Source organism: Tachypleus tridentatus, chromosome 3, assembly GCF_004210375.1.
Source record: "Tachypleus tridentatus isolate NWPU-2018 chromosome 3, ASM421037v1, whole genome shotgun sequence".
Lineage (NCBI taxonomy): Eukaryota > Metazoa > Arthropoda > Merostomata > Xiphosura > Limulidae > Tachypleus > Tachypleus tridentatus.
In genome coordinates this window covers 25928903-25950051 of record NC_134827.1, presented here as the reverse complement: position 1 = coordinate 25950051, position 21149 = coordinate 25928903, and the positions used below count along the sequence as shown (strand labels likewise).

General features: G+C 35.8%; 1 protein-coding gene across 1 annotated transcript in view; it reads left to right on the top strand.

Annotated features, from left to right (window-relative positions):
- The window catches only part of LOC143246571 (uncharacterized), a 52823-nt gene extending 33093 nt beyond the window's left edge, over positions 1 to 19730 (top strand). Inside the window, exons 4-7 of the mRNA XM_076493507.1 lie at positions 5667 to 5841; positions 10150 to 13676; positions 14169 to 14302; positions 16165 to 19730. Coding sequence (XP_076349622.1) covers positions 10649 to 13676; positions 14169 to 14302; positions 16165 to 16275 — 3273 coding nt within the window. The 5' untranslated portion in view covers positions 5667 to 5841; positions 10150 to 10648 and the 3' untranslated portion in view covers positions 16276 to 19730. The remainder of the gene's footprint in view (positions 1 to 5666; positions 5842 to 10149; positions 13677 to 14168; positions 14303 to 16164) is intronic.
- The last annotated feature ends 1419 nt before the right edge of the window (positions 19731 to 21149 follow it).

Sequence of the window (21149 nt, the reverse complement as noted above, 5' to 3'; positions counted from 1 at the left end):
TCTGTGCTCTGCCCACCACGGGTATCGAAACCCAGTTTTTAGTGGTGTAAGTCCGCAGACATATCACTGTGCCACTGGTGATCTTTTCATCTTAATAGGGTAATGTTAGGTTGGCTATGACACAGATATCTACTTCACAGTAATTTGTCTACTTTAAATGTAATAAAAGTTTGTTTTTTTATTTTAAAAAGAAGCAATATCAGTGGAACTATACTAAGTTACTGCTATCTTGTCTAAAATATTTGGACTAAAAGTTTTGCCTATTATTTTCTAGCTTACAGTTACTACGTCTTCATTTATTTATTTATATATCTTGATTATTATGCACTTTTATTTTCTTTCTATTTCGCACAAAACTATACGAGGGTTATCTGCGCTAGCCTTTCCTAATTTAGCAGTTTAAAACTAGAGGGAAGGCAGCTAGTCATCACCACCCACCGCCAACTCTTGGGTTACTCTATTCCAACGAATAGTGTGATTGATCGACACATTATAACGCCCCCACGGCTGAAAGAGCGAAGATGTTCGGTATGACGAGGATTTGAACCCACTACCCTCAGATTACGAGTCGAGTGCCTTAACTACCTAGTTATGCTGGGCCTATACACTTTTATTTCTGATTTTAAGGCTATTTTGTTCCATTTACAATACTAAGATATAAGAGTGCAAGCAAATTATAAGAAAATATTACTGAATGTATTTTCCGTCACAGAACATGCTCGTCCTTCCAGCCGTGGGGGCGTTATAATGTATTGAATAACCCCACTGTTCGTTGGCAAATAAGTTGGCGATGGTTAATGTTGACTAGTTATCATCCCCTTTTGCTGTCAGTGCTAAATTAGAAGGACTAGCACTGATAGTCCTCTAGTAGCTTTGCACAAAATTCAGATGAAATCAAACCCAAACTGAATGTTAAATAACTCTCGGTGTGATTTGTTTTAGCACAAAGTCATTTGAGCTTCTAGATCAAAACTAAATTTTCATCTGCAAATAGTACACGTTACCTTTCAATTTCAACTGGTTTCAAACTGACACAACTACTTTCAATTAGTCCAAACTTACACCACTACGTTCAGTTAGTGCAAACTTACACCACTATTTTCAACTGGTTTCAAACTGACACAACTACTTTCAATTAGACCAAACTTACACCACTACGTTCAGTTAGTGCAAACTTACACCACTATTTTCAATTGGTTTCAAACTGACACAACTACTTTCAATTAGTCCAAACTTACACCACTACGTTCAGTTAGTTCAAACTTACACCACTATTTTCAACTGGTTTCAAACTGACACAACTACTTTCAATTAGTCCAAACTTACACAACTACGTTCAGTTAGTGCAAACTTACACCACTATTTTCAATTGGTTTCAAACTGACACAACTACTTTCAATTAGTCCAAACTTACACCACTACGTTCAGTTAGTGCAAACTTACACCACTATTTTCAACTGGTTTCAAACTGACACAACTACTTTCAATTAGACCAAACTTACACCACTACGTTCAGTTAGTTCAAACTTACACCACTATTTTCAACTGGTTTCAAACTGACACAACTACTTTCAATTAGTCCAAACTTACACCACTACGTTCAGTTAGTTCAAACTTACACCACTATTTTCAACTGGTTTCAAACTGACACAACTACTTTCAATTAGTCCAAACATACACCACTACGTTCAGTTAGTGCAAACTTACACCACTATTTTCAATTGGTTTCAAACTGACACAACTACTTTCAATTAGACCAAACTTACACCACTACGTTCAGTTAGTTCAAACTTACACCACTATTTTCAACTGGTTTCAAACTTACACCACTACGTTCAGTTAGTTCAAACTTACACCACTATTTTCAACTGGTTTCAAACTGACACAACTACTTTCAATTAGACCAAATTAGTGTCATCAATTTAAATTAGCACCTACTACTCAATCATTTTGAGTTTTGTTGAACATATTATCTCAGATTATCCACACTATATATACTTTTTCATTTCAACTTCCTCATACTAATCCTTTACTTCACCTTTGTCCATCCTATCCCCCACAATGTAAATTAGAGAAGCCATTGTTGTTTAAAATATGCCCTTAACTGCTATTTCTCTAGTGTGCTCCTCCATTTCAGTTGCTTCGTTTTTGGTTTCTCACTTTCAATAATAATTCTTCACTTTCAACTGGCTCACGTAAACCTCGACTTGAGTTAGTTGTTGTTGTTTTGAATTAAGCACAAAGCTACACAATGGGCCAGCTGTGCTCTGCCCACCACGGGTATCGAAACCCGGTTTTTAGCCTAAAACACTTCTCTTATATTTTAATAGTACTTAGTGAATCCTCGTTTTCTTAAATTCCACACTAGCTCCTTACTCTGGATTAGTTTTATCAAGTTTAATCACTATCAAGTTTTATTTATCACTAATTTAGCAGTGTAAGAATAGAGGGAAGGCAACTAGTCATCACCACCTACCGCTAACTCTTGGGCTACTCTTTTACCAACGAATAGTGGGATTGATCGTCACATTATAACGCCTCCACGGCTGAAAGGACGAACATTTTTGGTGCGACGGGGATTCGAACCCGCGACCCTCGGATTACGAGTCAAACGCCTTAACCCACCTGGCCATGCCGGGCCGTCCACTATCAAGTAGTCTAAATTACTCTCAATTATTGCACATGTGTATTTTGTTTTTTAGTTACACTTAACTTACGGTCCTGACATGTCCAGGGGATTAGGGCGCTTGCCTCGCAATCTGAGGATCACGGATTCGAATCCACGTTCCACCAAACGTGTCCACCCTTTGAATTGTGAGGGCGTTATAATGGTACGATGAATCCTATTATTTGTTGGTAAAAGAGTGGTCCAAGAGTTCGCGATGGGTGGTGATGACTAGCTGCTCTATTCCATTGTCAAACTCGGGACAGTTGGCGCAACCAGCCATCGTGTAGCTTTTCGTAAAATTCCAAACAAACCAAACTTAACTTACAGTTAGTTGTCACTTACCCTTCGCTCTCGAATACGCTTATAAATTGCTATACAAAGATGTGTTCTTTATGAAAACATTTATTAACACATGACTTATCAGGTTTACAAGACCTCTCCCAGTTGCACAGCGGTATGTCCGCAGAAACCAGAATTTCGATACCCGTAGTGAGCAGAGCACAGATAGCCTTTTATGCAGAGTTGTGCTTAATTCAGAAAACAAACACACAGAGTTACAACTGCTCCCATTCTTTGTTGTGGATTATATTACAAGTTTAATACATTAAATACACTTTTGTATGACGTAAATGTTGCTCCAAGTTCGTTATTTCTCCAAAGCTGGTGATGTGTAGAAGTTCTGAATGTCCACATTCAAACTTCTAAAAAAGATAATACCACGAACTTCAAAACATGTTAGAATTTGTAAACTCGGATTTTACGGATAACTTATAAACATTATGTTGATGCGAATTTCAGTCAGACAGAGAGAAAAATATAAACATTGTGTTGGCAAAGTTTAACTGTTTGTTTGACAGAAAGTAACGTGCCACTTTCTGAATGAACGCACCACTGTTTATTGTAATAACTTTAGAAAGAGTGACTAAGTAAAAATAAGGAAGACGAATAGTATAGGTCAGTGACCGATCAGAAACGACATAGAATACCTAATTAAAAACTTTAAGACCATAAACTCACTAATTTTATAAAAACCCATTAAGTTTGTTTGTTTATTAATATCGCGCAAAGCCACTCAAGGGCTATCTGCGCTAGTCGTCCTAATTTAGCAGTATAAGACTAGAGGGAAGGCAGCTAGTCATCACCACCCACTGCCAAAGGCTTGGACTACTCTTTACCAACGATTAGTGGGATTAAACTTAATATATTAACGCCACTTCGGCTGAAAGGACGAGCATTTTCGGTGTGACGCGGATTCGAACCCGCGACCCTCGGATTACGATTTGAATGCCTTAACACACTCAGCCATGCCGGAAGCAAATCCATTAATATTCCCACAAATAACTGCCTTTTTCAGTATTCTGATGACTTGATGGTTTTCTTCTGTTCCTCGGCCTGGCATGGCCAGATGGCTAGGGGCGCTCGACTCGTAATCTAAGGGTCGCGGGTTCGAATCCATATCACACCAAACATCCTCACTATTTCAGCGGTGAGGATGTTATAATGTTACAGTCAGTCCCACTATACGTTAGTAAAAGAGTAGCCCAAGAGTTGGCGGTGGGTGGTGATGACCAGCTGCTTTCCCTCTAGTCTTACACTGTTAAATTAGGGACAGCTAGAGTAGATAGCCCTCGTGTAGATTTGCGCGAAATTCAAAACAAACAAACTCTATCCCTCGACAACAAGGGGATTATTTCAAATAAAACATATTTGTTCTCAGTATTTTGTTTGTTTGTTATTAAGCACAAAGCTACACAATAAGTTATCTGTGCTGTGCCCACTATAGGTTTCGAAACCCGATCTTTAGGATTATAAGCCTTCAGTTTTCCCGCCGAAATATTCGTATGGTATCCTTTAATGTAGCTGCTACTAGATGGAGTGCGAATATGTATTGTAGAAGAGAATTGTTTAGATGAATTTTATTTTTGTAGGAAATTGACAGTAGGAAAAGTTATTTCTTTACAGCACTACAGATAAATATACAATTAGTTTTAGGTATTAATCTTTATAAAGGTAAAGTTCTGTTACTAAAGTATCAATATATTCCAAACTATTTACGTTTACATTTCGATGGCCAGGTAGATAAAGCGCTCGACTCGTAATTGGAGGGTCGCGGGTTCAAATCCCCATCATATCAAACATATTCGTCCTTTCAGCCGTGGAGGCGTTATGATGCTATGGTCAATCCCACTATTCCTTGGTAAAAGAGTAGCCCAAGTGTTGGTGGTGGGTAGTGATGACTAGCTGCCTTCCCTCTAGTCTTACGCTGCTAAATGAGGGACGGCTAGCCTAGATAGCTTTCATATAGCTGTTTTTGCGAAATTCAAAAATAAACAAACAAACTTACACTGCTGAATTAGGGACGGCTAGCGCAGATAGCCCTCGTGTAGCTTTGCGTGAAATTCAAAAACAAACAAATATAAGGGTTTGACCGTGTTGCTTGGCTTCTGGTTTATTTCCATATTCTTAACGTATTAATACATCACTAATTTTGCCTAAAATGTTTTGCTTGTTTGTAAGAATTTAATATTTTCTTTTGCGCTACTTTTATTCAAACAGATACTGTGTTGTTGTTCCCCATAAACAAATACAGGCTTTAAATCAAGCGCTACTGAAGTCAAACTTTGAAACAGTGTGTTTATAAGTTATAATATGTTCAGTTAGAAATGCTGTTGCGTTTGCTTTTTCGCTAACGACATTTTGAATTCCACGCTGAGACCTACTGACTTATTAATAATAAACGTAAATAATAATAATAAATAATTATGAAATATTTGTTCTTCTTAAATAATCTAAGCCTTCTATTATTTTGGCTACAGAAATATGGACTAACCGTTTTTATGCAAGATAAATCTTTTTCTCAGTTGATCAAAAGTATAAACAGAATGTCACGTGTACCCACAAAAATCCTTTCCTCTGATTGGTTGTATGTTCGTATCATTTTTCAAACATCGTAGCTTCCTGAGTGTAATAAAATCAAGTATTTGTTTCGTATTTCTAGTTGAGCAATGGTTTCACGACCAGTTGCATCACTGATGTATAGATGGAGCGTCGGACACTATGAATCCAGATTCATCTGAGCTACCAAAACTACTGTGAAAAAGCGACGTTAGCTTGTCATTACCACATCATGAGAAGACTGGAGTTCTCATCTGATCTTCTGTGGTTAACACTAGGTATGACCTAAATGGTTTAAAACATCTGATCTTTTGTGCTTTGTTTGTTTGTTTGTTTGTTTTGGAATTTCGCACAAAGCTACTCGAGGGCTATCTGTGCTAGTCGTCCCTAATTGAGCAGTGTAAGACTAGAGAGAAGGCAGCTAGTCATCACCACCCACCGCCAACTCTTGCGCTACTCTTTTACCAACGAATAGTGGGATTGACCGTCACAGTATAACACCCCCACGGCTGAAAGGGCGAACATGTTTGGCGCGATGGGGATGCGAACTCGCGACCCTCAGATTACGAGTCGCACGCATTAACACGCTTGGCCATGCCGGGCCCTTTTGTGGTTAACAATAGGTATGGCCTAACTGGTTTAAAACATCTGATCTTCTGTGGTTAACAATAGGTATGACCTAAATGGTTTAAAACATCTGATCTTCTGTGATTAACACTAGGTATGGCCTAAATGGTTAAAAACATCTGATCTTCTATTCTTAACACAAGGTATGACCTAAATGGTTTAAAACATCTGATCTTCTGTGGTTAACACTAGGTATGACCTAAATGGTTTAAAACATCTGATCTTCTGTGGTTAACACCAGGTATGACCTAAATGGTTTAAAACATCTGATCTTCTGTGGTTAACACTAGGTATGACCTAAGTGGTTTAAAACATCTGATCTTCTGTGGTTAACACTAGGTATGACCTAAATGGTTTAAAACATCTGATCTTCTGTGGTTAACACCAGGTATGACCTAAATGGTTTAAAACATCCGATCTTCTGTGGTTAACACTAGGTATGACCTAAATGGTTTAAAACATCTGATCTTCTGTGGTTAACACCAGGTATGACCTAAATGGTTTAAAACATCTGATCTTCTGTTGGTTAACACTAGGTTAACACCAGGTATGACCTAAATGGTTTAAAACATCTGATCTTCTGTGGTTAACACTAGGTATGACCTAAATGGTTTAAAACATCTGATCTTCTGTGGTTAACACCAGGTATGACCTAAATGGTTTAAAACATCTGATCTTCTGTGGTTAACACTAGGTATGACCTAAATGGTTTAAAACATCTGATCTTCTGTGGTTAACACTAGGTATGACCTAAATGGTTTAAAACATCTGATCTTCTGTGGTTAACACCAGGTATGACCTAAATGGTTTAAAACATCTGATCTTCTGTGGTTAACACTAGGTATGACCTAAATGGTTTAAAACATCTGATCTTCTGTGGTTAACACTAGGTATGACCTAAATGGTTTAAAACATCTGATCTTCTGTGGTTAACACCAGGTATGACCTAAATGGTTTAAAACATCTGATCTTCTGTGGTTAACACTAGGTATGACCTAAATGGTTTAAAACATCTGATCTTCTGTGTGGTTAACACTAGGTATGACCTAAATGGTTTAAAACATCTGATCTTCTGTGGTTAACACCAGGTATGACCTAAATGGTTTAAAACATCTGATCTTCTGTGGTTAACACCAAATGGTAGATCCTAACACCAGGTAAAACATCTGATCTTCTGTGGTTAACACCAGGTATGACCTAAATGGTTTAAAACATCTGATCTTCTGTGGTTAACACTAGGTATGACCTAAATGGTTTAAAACATCTGATCTTCTGTGGTTAACACCAGGTATGACCTAAATGGTTTAAAACATCTGATCTTCTGTGGTTAACACTAGGTATGACCTAAATGGTTTAAAACATCTGATCTTCTGTGGTTAACACTAGGTATGACCTTATTGGTTTTAAGTAGTTTAAGCATTTCTAGTTTTCTACCTCTTTACTGCCAAATGTAATTGAACAATTACCCATAAGCGTTAAAACACAGTTTTGTTTATTTGACATTATTTACACTTTCAATAAAATCTTTCATTGCAACGTGTCAGTTTTCCTGTGTTTAGCTCATTGCTCGTTATTAAACAATAAGTTACACAATGGGCTGTTTGTGATGTGCCTGTCACGGTTTCGAAACCCTATTTTTCGCGTTATAAACATCACATTTACCGCTGAGTCACTGGGTTGAGGGAAATATTAGTCTGATAACTATTTTCAGTTTCTTTTGCGAAATAAACTTCCGTTCTCACAAAAGAACAGGTTTCTCTGCGACTGTGCACAGGAAATACGAGTGTCACAGCGAACGTTTAAGTGTGAAATGTTTATCACAATTTTTGAAATTTTCTTTCGGTCAGAAAGTGTTCTCGTGAGATAACAATTTGTAATCTTGTTTCGTGAGTTGGAAACACGTTGCATAAATATAAAATGTTTGTAGTGTTCAATTATTTATGAAATCACAAATTATATGTAAGTGTCTAAGTTTTTAATTTAAAGTGAAAAAAAAAAACAGTTCTGCAAAATAACAACCAGAATTCTAACATGTATGTGTCACATGTAGGTTACTTTGACTCGAAACAAAAAGTACAAAATTGTTGGTATCGAGCAAAGAATCCGGACTTCATTTCAGTTTTCATGGAACTATTTGTTTGTTTAGTTTTAATTTCTTCGCCATCTGTCGCTAATTTAGCAGTGAAAGACTAAAATGAAGTTAGCTACTCAACACAGTCCAAAGCTAATGGGGTTCGGATTCCCGTTACACCAAACATGGTCGCCCTCTCAGCCGTAGGGGCGTTATAACGTGAGGTCAACCACACTATTCGTTGATAAAAGAGTGGCCCAAGCATTGGCTTTGGTTTGTTTATTTTGAATTTCGCGCAAAGCTACACAAGGGCCACTTTTCTTACAAAAGAATAATGGGATTAATCGCAACATTATAACGCCCCACGACTGAAAGAGCGAGTATGTTACGGGAGATTCATAGCCGCGACTCACAGATTGATAGTCAAGTTTCATAATTAGCAGGCCCAGTATACCAGGGTTTTGATGGAAATAACTTTGTAACGTACATGAAATGACAGTCCCTAACTTTTACTCTATATTAAAAAAAAAACAAAAAACAATGGTATACTAATATTTCAAAGACTCTATTCATTACTACCATAAAACATTCTGGCTATAATAAAAAAATAAAACACATATTCTGATTGCGATGTAATATACCATACCACTGCTTGTTTGTTGTTTGTCAGAGAATACACTTACAATAGAAACCTTTCCTATTGTTATTTTTACCCCAAACTCTTTTTTTATTATTATATGCTCTTTGCAAACAAAGTGCATGATCTCTCAAGTCTATCTCTCCCCAACTCCTAATAGTAAAATAATTTCAAAAATAGTTTACACTTTAGAATGTCATATTTCTGTATGCGCAGAATTTCTTTAAATTTTCTTCATAAGCCTGAAATTTAAAAAGTGTGTGACATAAAAAACGGGTCCGGCATGGCTAATCGTGTTAAGGCGTTCGACTTGTAATCCAAGGGTCACGGGTTTGAATTCCGGTCGCACCAAACATGCTCCTCCTTTCAGCCGTGAGGGCGTTATAATGTGGCGGTCAGTCCCACTATTCGTTGGTAAAATAGTAGCCCAAGAGTTGGCGGTAGGTGGTGATGACTAGCTGCCTTCCCTCTAGCCTTACACTGCTAAATTAGGGACGGCTAGCATAGATAGCCCTCGAGTATCTTTGCGCGAAATTCGAAACAAACAAACATAAAAAACGACACAAAGCAGAGAAGATTTGTGGCTCTGAAAACATCATTGTTCGCTATGTAACTGTGTTATAAACATATGTCCCAAATTTACTCTTATGGTATTTCAGCAGCACTTAGCAATTTTTTGCCATGAAAGAAAGATTAAAATTTAATCAAACAGTATCAATTCGAAAAAAACTGATTAATCTTATATGCTTAAAAGACAATGTTACAATAAAATATTTAGTTGTATCTTAACAGAGTTGAAATGATTTCAAATAAAGATTGTTACTTTACTTGTCACTAAACCTAACCTTATATATAACACGTGTCTTATTATTAGTAAACTTGATCTTACCAAACTTGCTTTCTTATGATCAAACTTAGTAATATCACGCGTATCTTCTTAAAGTTTACCATACAATACGCGCCTTTTGACCAATAAACTTAGCCATACCATGTACGTCTCTTTAAGTGCAACATTTTTTAATTGAAAGAACTCAGATCCAGTTCTAATTATTGAAGAGTTTTAACACCTGTGCAGCTACGTAAAATGTTCGAAAACGATAACTAGTTTACATACGTATACATAATAGGTTTATTATTTCCCAACCAAACAGTTTTATTGAAATTCTTCGTATTATCATTTATTGTCATTCGTGTCAATGTTATAAGGGTCATTATTAGCCAGTAAACGTAGTTATAATGTTGCACTTGCAGCTCTGCTTGTCCTACTTGGGTCTGCCATTTCGCTGTGTGACTCTCGTCCGTTTCCATGGAAGACTTCAGGCAGAGGATCCAATGATCATGTGTCCAAGAACGTAAACCTCAGTCCAACCAGTTCGTCATACATGCATGAAAGTTCACAATTTCAAACCACTGACAAGAAAAGAATAACAATTTCTACAAAACCTTCTCATCGTTCTCCTCAGAAGAGTTTTTCGAAGAAGTTCCAAGTCTCGAGGACTGAGTATTTGCCATTTAAATTAGAAGACGCCGTTTCCTCGGGTTATTTCACTCAGGCTTGGCCAATGAGAAATAATGGTCCAAATAGGATTACGATTCCTGTCACCAAACCTGGAGAAATTTCCAGTCATAAGGCTCAAAAACCAGAGAGTTCCCAGTCTCTGTATCACCCATACACCCTCGTCAATCAACCACGTCACATTTCTTATCTCACATAAACAATCCTGGCGTACGTATTACACCCAGACCCGCAATGTATCCAAGTGAAGTCAGAAATCATTTGCCACACCTTCCTCCAAGAAGTTTTACTACTTCCCCACCAGATGTCAGTTGGAACGATAACTATAATTACTCTGACTGGCCGTCTGACTCTCACACCTTTAATAAAGCTAGCAAAGGCAACAAGGATGGTGTTGTTGATAGTTTTTGGAAAGGAAGTAACGCCCATTCTGACAGTAACGTAAGGTTTTATCATTGGGACAGGAACAAGAATCTCTCTGTCACTTCCTCTCCAAATTTTGATAACAAAGAAAGCAATCTAAAACAGCAAAACAATCATAAATCTTCTTTGGATCACATTAACTCGAAAATGTTTTACACTTTATCACCAATAACCCCAAGAACTTCCATTTCTTTAAATGATCCTTCATTTCGTAATGATAAGGTACCTTCAGAAACAACAACAGAGTCTAAGGACACATCTTTTCTAAGTGATAAAGAGCAAAAATCGAAAATATACAACAGCTTTCCTGCAGTATATTCTAATAGTAGTAATAGAAATGGGCATATTTCAACACAAAATGTTGGACTTTCTCCAGAATATACACATAACAAGTATGCAAATAACCATGTTCTGGAAACAACTGATAAAGAAAATCATTATATGATAAGAAAACATACTACAGCTACTCCAGAATATATATATGATAGTGAAATTAATCAGTATACTTTGACAAAATATAACACAGGCCCTCCGAGACAGGCATCAAATATTGATGACAACCATATGAAAATACATGATGAAACTTCCCAAGGACACACACAAAAGAGCGATGAAAATGGTCAAAGATGGTTAAAATCCACCACATTTCCTATAATTTACAAGACAGATGTAGAAAAAGAAGAAAAACAGACATTAAAAAGATATTCCAAAGTTCCTCTTAGCCATGATATTCAACAAACAACCTTAAAATATGCCAGAGTTCCTCCAGATCACACATCAACCACCGGAAGTATTCATTATACAACATCTAAATATACCAGAGTTCCTCCAGACTACACATCAAGAAGTAGTGGGATTCATCAAGGAACATCAGATCATATCAAAGTACTATTAAAACAAACATCAAAAAGTGGTAATATTCATCATGTGACATCAGAGTACACCATAGCGCCGCCATATCACATAACAACCAGTGACGACATTAATCAGCCAACACTGCAATATACCATAACACCTCCACATCAGACAGCAACCAGTGATGACATTCATCAATCAACACTGCAATATACCATGGCACCTCCACATCAGACAACAACCAGTGATGATATTCATCAAGCAGCATCACAATATACAGTAGTTCCTCCAATAATAAATGATGAAACAAAAAACAAAACCATGACACGATTTGTTAAAGTCCATCTGAAACAAACATCACATGGTGGAGAAGAAGACCAGCTATTGTCGCACAATATCAACATTACTACAAAACTTACCACAGTTGCTGGTGACAGTGAGAAAATGACAACAGAACATGTAAAACTTTATTCACAATTTAAAGTTAGTGAAAGTGATCATATTTCAACAAAATATTCAGCAGATCCTACACAGCATATAACAGTCACTGATGGATATGATAAAGTGTACACGACCAATTTTAAAGATTATCTTGAACACACCAAGACTAATGGTGGAAATGACAACCATTTGAAACAATACACAATAATCCCTGCAAAATATTCCACTAGAACTGTAGGCAACGACCAATCAGAAGGCGATAAAATCAAAATGGTTACTGTAGAACACACAGAAGGAACTGTTAAGGGTTATCAAACTTGGAAAAACTACACCAGATTTCCTCTGAATCACTCAAATAATCATGATGGAAAGGGCCATCTGCCTAAAGTCCCGATGGAATACACAACAGTTATTAACAGAAATTTGTCAACGTCAATGAAAAATACTAGTATTCCTATGCAGCACACAAGAAATACTGTGGCATCCAATCAGATGGTCACCAAACATTGGTCAACTGAACAACAAATAGAAGTTACATCACGTACTAATGATGAAACATCTAATGCATATATTTTTAATGTGGCCTCATTGCCTCCAGGCTTTAATGATCCAGTTAGGGAGGCGAGTCCTACACAAAGTCCAGGACATACTGCTGATACTGTATTTATCACTGCACCAAGTTTAAAAGATGTCGAGCAAATCACATATGCGTTTAGTAAAGAATATTTTGACTCGAGTAATGGCACTTATGATATAAAAACGTCTCTACGTGTCGATACGCAAGAAACCGGTGTAGGCAACAACAATAGTACAATACATCCTAAGGGTAAAAACAATTCCAACACCACACAATTATCAAGTTTCGTCGGCACAAGTAGTAGTATACTCACAACTAGCGACAATGAAATAACCACTATACTAGCCCAGATAGAATACCCTGCAATCACAACTACAGAAAAACCACTAAATATTCTAGAACACACTCTGTATGATCCTTCATCAGAAGCAGCGTCAAATGACTTACGAACAGCTTTAAGTCCTGCTACCACCAACTTTGAATTTGTGCTCAAGGGTGATTCCACCAGTACCGACCTTGCTGTAATTAACTCTAAGATTTCTTCAGACAAACAGAAACTAAATGCTGTTTTTTCCGCAGTTAGTTTTACAAACACCCAGGCCAAAGAAATCAGAGAAGACAGAATAACTACCTTTGATGATATTAGGACTACATCCGAATTTCCAACAACAGTTTCTCCATCAGTGGTTCTATCAGGAACGTCCAAAACTCATTCAAACGCAATAACTAATATTTTAGGAGTACACACAAGTTCTTTCAGTTCTACTTTAGAACCAATCGACCTTGAAGTAATAACTGAACCAGTCAATCCTGAAGCAGTAACTGAATCAACCAATAATGATGCAGTAACTGAACCGACCACGAGCGAACCTTGTGTTACGCTTTCTAATCACAGGGAGTCGATCTTAAATGAAGGAGTTGTTGTTGGAATTGTATTGGGAGTTTTGGCGTTAGCGCTTTTTGCTGGTATGATATTTAATGTTTCTTTATACTAATAAATAATACATGCATAAGTTTAGCGTGCAAGTGTTTGAAGTGTTTATTATTATTAGAACTACAGAGTCACGAAACTTCGTTAAGTTTAATTCATTTTTTAAAATGCCTTGTTATGTAAATAACTTCATTCAAACCTTACCTATTTGTTTAAATAATCAAACCTTATTTAATGTTTCTAATAATCAAATGGTTTTGAACAAAACAAAGTGAGAAAACACTAGAACATGTTCGTAAAACGTTAACAGGTTCATTTCTCTTCACAATCGTGAGTTTCCTAACTTCTAAATTGTACAAACATATATTACAAAAGGTGATATTATGTTGAGACCATTTATTATTCTGTATAAACATCTATTGATGTTACTTCATTATTTCTAAATGAAATCTGTAGAATGTTGATTAGCGTTTTGTTTTATAAGAAGTTTAACTTGTAGTTGTTTTCTGACGTTTAAATGTTTCTAGTGGCAGTTATTACCATCACTTACCGAAAGGTATATTGCTATCATACGACACGACAAGAAGCGAAGTCAACACGAGAAGAGTCCGAATATTCCATATGTAGCAGTCGTACATCAAGTCATATTGAGCTTCCAGAAGTAAGTGTTAATGTTCCTACAGTTATTCTATACGCAATTTCCACTAGAATGTGATAAGGTTGTACAGTATTCCATGAAATTAGTCAAAATTAAGCAATATTAATTTTCCTTATTTGAATGGAAACGTTCGTCCTCTGACAATTTGGAGAAATTTCTTTAAGTCTCTTCCAAACATTTGCGACAATGCATTAACGACCGCAAATAAGGCTTAATACTAAGACTATTTTATTCACGCAGGTTTTAAATCATTGGATGTGTGAAAATATTTTTACAACTTCACTAGATAGTGAGTCTTAAAGCAGTGAGTACATAGATGCTCTGACTTTCTTTCCCGCCAATGATTTCAGATTACCTCACTCTTAATAACGTAGTTTTATTTTTCTAACAACTCTGGCTCGTGTCTGTGTAACTTGGAAAGTACTTACGGTGTAATTGTTTTTAATAAAGGCGTCTTTAATGGAGAAAATAAAGTTATTTAAGCACTAATGACAATATATATCATCTTACATTAATGTTTGTCCTGCACAGATAATTTCTTATTTCAAGCCAAAGGAATCATTTCAAAAAATGTTCCATAATGCTTTAAATTAATAGTACCTTTGTCAGTTTTGCGATCGTGACTGTATACCTTTTTTAGAATAAGTGTAATTTTAGTTTCCAATATCAACTCAAACTGTATATCAGATCTAATTAAGTACATGTCAACTCTAATTCTCTATCTCAACCATTAACTACTATACGTAACTCTAATGCTTCATATCAACCCTGACTTCTTACGTAAACTCTAGTTTTCGTATTAACCCTAACTCCACATGTAAACTATATCTTTAAATCGATCCCAGCCCCCTGCCAACTCTAAATCCTCATATAAACCCTCACCTTCCTGGTAAACTATATTTTTTGTTTTAACCCTAATTCCATATGTAAGCTATATTTTTATATCAACCCGAGCCTCCTGCCAACTCTAAATCCTCATATCAACCCTAACTTTCCATGTAAACTTATACGTGAACTAAAGCAATGTCCGAACAAAAGAAACTTCGTTATTTATACCTTGTGGAAAATATGTGACACCCTTAGTTCTTCATCACCGATTCTAACCCTCAATCAAATGTGTAAATCTATAACAGATTTTGCTGGTTATGTCATCACTGTCTCTTGTCCGTTACTTCTTCTTCATTCCATGTCCAAACTCAATATTTTACATTTGCAGAATTGTATTATTTTAATTACTGCAAAAACAAAAACAAAATGTAGGCTTAGCTATTGATATGACATTTCCTTATATTCTTGGGCCTGGCATGGCCAAGCGTGTTAAGGCGTGCGACTCGTAATCTGAGGGTCGCGGTTTTGCATCCCCGTCGCGCCAAACATGGTCGCCCTTTCAGCCGTGGGGGCGTTATAATGTGACGGTCAATCCCACTATTCGTTGGTAAAAGAATAGTCCAAGAGTTGGCGGTGGGTGGTGATGACCAGCTGCCTTCCCTCTAGTCTTACACTACTAAGTTAGGGACGACTAGCACAGATAGCCCTCGGGTAGCTTTGTGCGAAATTCAAAAAACAAACAAACAAACCTTATATTCTTATTTCTGTGCTTGTATCGAAAATGGATGATAAATAACCAACTTGTATTTTAGGTGAAGCTTTCTTTTGGCCATGCTTACTTAGGTAACAATAAAAAATAATTGAACATTTTATGTTTGCGAAATATGTATACGGCCTTTTGGGTATAAATATTACATTAGAGACAACAGTATTTGAGCAGTTAAAAATAAATCGTAGAGGAAAAAAACTTATATCACATTTTTATTGTTCATTTAGTTGCTACTGTATTTTGAAATCTTCTCATTGTTACTAACTAGGCTACTTCAGAAGAGATGGTCTCTGTCAACAGCGAATTCATTCTGGGAAACTTAGACTCTTCAATCTTCAAGGAGTACTCTTCGAATTACAGCAAAAACACCAAAGTTTGACGTAATTAATGACGATGAAAGAGGTACATCAAGTACTACACTGACTGTTCTAATAAGGACAATTTATCTTGAAACATGACTAGAGACTTTATGGTAGCCAGTGAAAGCTTTTGAGAGTATGAGTGAATGAAAGGAGTTGAACCTAACATTGCTGTAATGTTCATTGGTACATCTGATATTACATTGCTTGTCCTCTTAAGGACTAAATAGTCTTGCTTCTCTATTGAAAGAATACTTTAAGGATAATAAAGAAGACCTTATGGAGTAGATAGAGAATTTTGTGACAATGAACGTTGACGATGTGCTAACAGCAGTGTGATTAGTGTTGTACATTAATGGTTGGTTGTTTTGGGTTTTTTTCCTGACCAACGAAATTATTATCCTACGAGGTTTGTATTGACATGTTTTGACAAATATTTGTATCCTAGAAGAGATTGCAGCTCAGGCGCCTTATTTCTAAGGACCTTTATTTCGTTTTTGTAAAAAAATGCAAAGAAAATACCTTGTTCAAAATGCAGCTCTACTGAAATTGCGTTAAAGTATATTTAATTACGATAGGTATGTTTGATATTTTTCCCATTATTTCAAAGCTACGTTATCTACTGTAAGAGAACTAGTGAACCTCATTGAACCAAGTATAAGACTGAAAACACTTCTCTCGCTTACCTCATGGTCATGTGAAATGTGCTTAATCCTTTCACCCATGTGGACTTTATAATGTAACAATCAATCCCACTATTCGTTGGTAAAAGAGCAGCCCAAGAGTTAACAATGGGTAATGATGACTAGCAGCCTTGTCTCTCACTGGTACCTTAGGAACGGATAGCTAATATATCTCTCGTGTAACTTTGCATGAAATTCAAGCTAAACCTTAAATAACAGCATATCAAAAGGTATAGAGTAACTGTAAAAGCAAACAAAACAAACCTTCAAATTACACAGCGCCATCTGTCTAGGGAATTTAATAAAATTTAAAACACCCTGAATGTCATGAGCGTTTTACATTGTTACATATTGTTAACTACTATTGCATTAGAGTTTTTAAAAAAATCGTAAGAGTTTGATATTAAGGAATGTATAATTTTTTTTCCAGAAAATCTTAACAGATTTTGATTCTGATCCAGCAGGTTTAATTCTCATTAATAAAATCACCAAAAAGCTTCCTCACAACAAATATATATATGTGCATTCAATAATTTACAACGCTTATTCTGGAGACAACCTGTATAAAGACACAATTTTTATTCTTCAGTTCCTTCAAAAGAAACTTTAATCTGTGTGTACCAACTATACTGCAAAAATGGATAATATAAATATGTGAGTGTTCCTCACATATTCAGGCACAAATACACATTGGCTATTTCTGTTAGCCATGCCTAATTTTGAATTGATAAACTAAAGAGAAAGCACCTAGTGAATAGCACCCACCGCCAATGAGGTGTTAAAGATTGTAAAGGTAACTGATGATTTTGATGCATCATTATTTTTCGCATTTTGTGGTGAAAGTGGTAAACTAGGATACATAAGTATAAATTTTAGCAGAGTATGAAACATCTTCAGTTATGGCTGCTTTAATTATTTTTCGGACAGAATGGTTGGCCTATGGAACGTGTGGCTTTTAGATGTGGTAGATACAATTAGTTTAAGGAAGTTTAAGGGCAAGCTTGACAAATATTTGAATGATAAGGATTTTTAGGATTTAGTTTTAAAACCCTTGGATTTAATGTTCGGCACGTTAACTACTGTTTGTTTGTTTTGAATTTCGCACAAAGCTACACGATTTATATCTGTAGTTGATGTTGACTGGTTGCCTTCCCTCCAGTCTATCACTGCTAAATTAGAGATGAGTCGCGTAAATAAACTTCGCGTAGCTATGAGCAAAATTCAGACAAAACTTTAAATACCGACACGTTAAAACTTATGGAGTAGCTGTAAGATATACTGAGTAAGAAAAATTACAATTTGTAATAAAAAAATCGATAAATGGATAAATCAGCTTGTAAATAAATTTAGAAGTGAAAATATCAGGATTTGGAAAAGTATATGCAACCTAAATCATATAATTTGTTACACCATATAAATCTTGGCAGTGTTTTTATATAACTTTTTGTTTTTTGCATCTCAACTGTCAGACATTATGTTATCTAAAAATTATATTTCTCTCCAGAAGTTAATTGTTGTTAAAGGTCTTTCGCAAACATTAATGATTCTTTTCAAATAAAAGCTGCAGTTTTTAAATGTGGGTTATAGACATAGAACTCGATATTGTTTCTTTATTTCAGACTAGGCTTAAATAATGCTCAATTTAATGAATTTGTAATTCTAGGTGACTTAACAGTAATATTGTAGGAGCTAGGAAAGCAACAAACGATAATTTCGAGGACTAATATGGTAACAGCTAAAACATTTAATGGAGGCTTTAGTTTCCTTGAATTGCAAATAAAAGGTAAAATAAATTAACGTTTACAAATTTATCCAGGTGTGTCACTAAATGGTAAATAAAGTGACTAGCAAGAGGTTAAAAAAAGAACATATGATCAGGAAAAAACATCTGAAACTACACCTTTCGCATTTTTACTGATTTCTGGAAAATGAAAGCCATCTTAAATGAAGCCAGTAAGAGCTCTAACAATCACAATACATCTTCCATTTTAGGCTCTACCTACTGTTTTACCGACTTTATTATATTTCTAATGTTAATGGGTTTTTTTTGTCTGAAGAGGGACACTTTGTTAGTTAAAAGAGTAAGGAACAAGTATCCACAATGTCCACTTTTGTTTTACTATGTATAATTAAACGAGAACAATCATCATGTAAGGATTTTATGTAAAGAAAGTCTTAGCTTCGCAGTCACAATATGTCTGAAAACATCTTAGCTTCCTTCGTTGTTTGTAACAATCCTGGTCTCGATAAATCTATGTATTTATTGTAGGTTGCTTATTGATCTGCGCTATGTCCCAGAGGATTTGAACATAGAACTAAAAATAGAAGTAGAACAATTCTTTCTTGTCTTGTTTTTCAGCTACAGAAAACTGTTCATTGTCTAAAATCCCTTAACATCAATAGGTATACACTGATGCATTAGAAATACACTTTTATTCCGTCATGTTTGTCTTTTAACTTCTCAATATCTTCGTTATTTTTCCTCAGATATGTTTTCTTCCTGTAACTTTTTGTTTCCAATGCTTTCATTAAAAAAAGGGGAAAAATTTTACCAAAAGTGGTTTTCAAATAGTAAAATGAATTTACTTAAGTTCAAGAGAAGTTCTGGTATAATAGTCGTTCTTAATGATTTAAAGAAGACTGGAAGCTACGTCATTGTTCTTCTGCAACGTTAATGGGTAGTAAAAAAACGCAACTCCGAATATCTGAAGAAAAACAAAATGCGAATAAAAGCATTCGCATTTTTATTACGTTGTAAGTAGTTAAGGCACAGCTTGCACTCGTATGTAATATCGGACATGTTGTTAAAGGTAATAAAGGCTGTGTGTTTAATGTACGACAATCTTTTATCAGTTCATTTTATTTATTTTTATTTACGATTAAAAACAACAGCACTGAAGCGTAAAAAAGTCCTATCTTGTGTTTCATTTAATGTTTTATTTTTAATGTTTGGCTTTATTACCAAGGGATGTTGTTTATGAATTATTATGATATCCTACCAGTCAGTACTGTATAAGGCCCGGCATGGCCAAGCGCGTAATGCGCGCGACTCGTAATCCGAGGGTCGCGGGTTCGCGCCCAAGTCGCGCTAAACATGCTCGCCCTCCCAGCCGTGGGGGCGTTATAATCTTACGGTCAATCCCACTATTCGTTGGTAAAAGAGTAGCCCAAGAGTTGGCGGTGGGTGGTGATGACTAGCTGCCTTCCCTCTAGTCTTACACTGCTAAATTAGGGACGGCTAGCACAGATAGCCCTCGAGTAGCTTTGTGCGAAATTCCAAAAAAAAAAAAAAACAGTACTGTATAAACTGTCGTGCACGATCCACAATTGTTGTTCAAGGTAACTCAATGTGACTGTTTGTTTCGTTTATTATCAAGACTAGATGAAATTATATTAGCGCGTTAGGTTTAATATCAAGTTAACAAAAAGAAGAAGAGAATTCACTGGTCGGTCAACGATTTTTTTTTTTACCTTTTACAATTTATCTCAGATTTATTATCTTACTTAGGTTACATATTATGATTTCAAACAACCGGATATTTGAATATGAAGTCAGCTTGTTGTTGTTGTTTTAAATTAAGCACAAAGCTACTCAATGGGCTATCTGTGCTCTGCCCACCACGGGTATCGAAAGCCGGTTTTTTAGCGCTGTAAGTCCGCAGACATACCGCTGAGCCACTGGGAGGCATGAAGTTAGAAGTTAATTATATGTCGATATGTAATAAATTTATGGTATTTGCCAACAAGATAGATTCACACAATTTTCTTTCTTAACACTAATATATTTTAATATACAAATAATAATACAGTCTACAATAACGATTATTACAAGTTGTTATTACGAATAATAATTCATATACAAGAGTTTTGCAAAGTTACAAACAATACTCAGCTCTCTATCTAGTCTGGAATTGAATATTTTATCGACGGTTCAAGATGAATGAATTAACTCTGTGTTGATATTGTTACACTTCGCTTAATGGTTGACCTCACACCGTTTTCAAGCTGACTTTTCACCAACGAAGATACCTAATATCCTTGTAGAAACATTAATGTCCGAAGTTAATTCACTGAAGTTGAAAGATTTGCAGTGTTCAAAATCTATAAACGTTCCTGGTCAAATATCTGTAGTTTTCCCATTAATAAGTGTTAATCACAATTACAGCTTCCGAGGTATGTAGTATACTAACTGTAGTAAACCAACAACAATA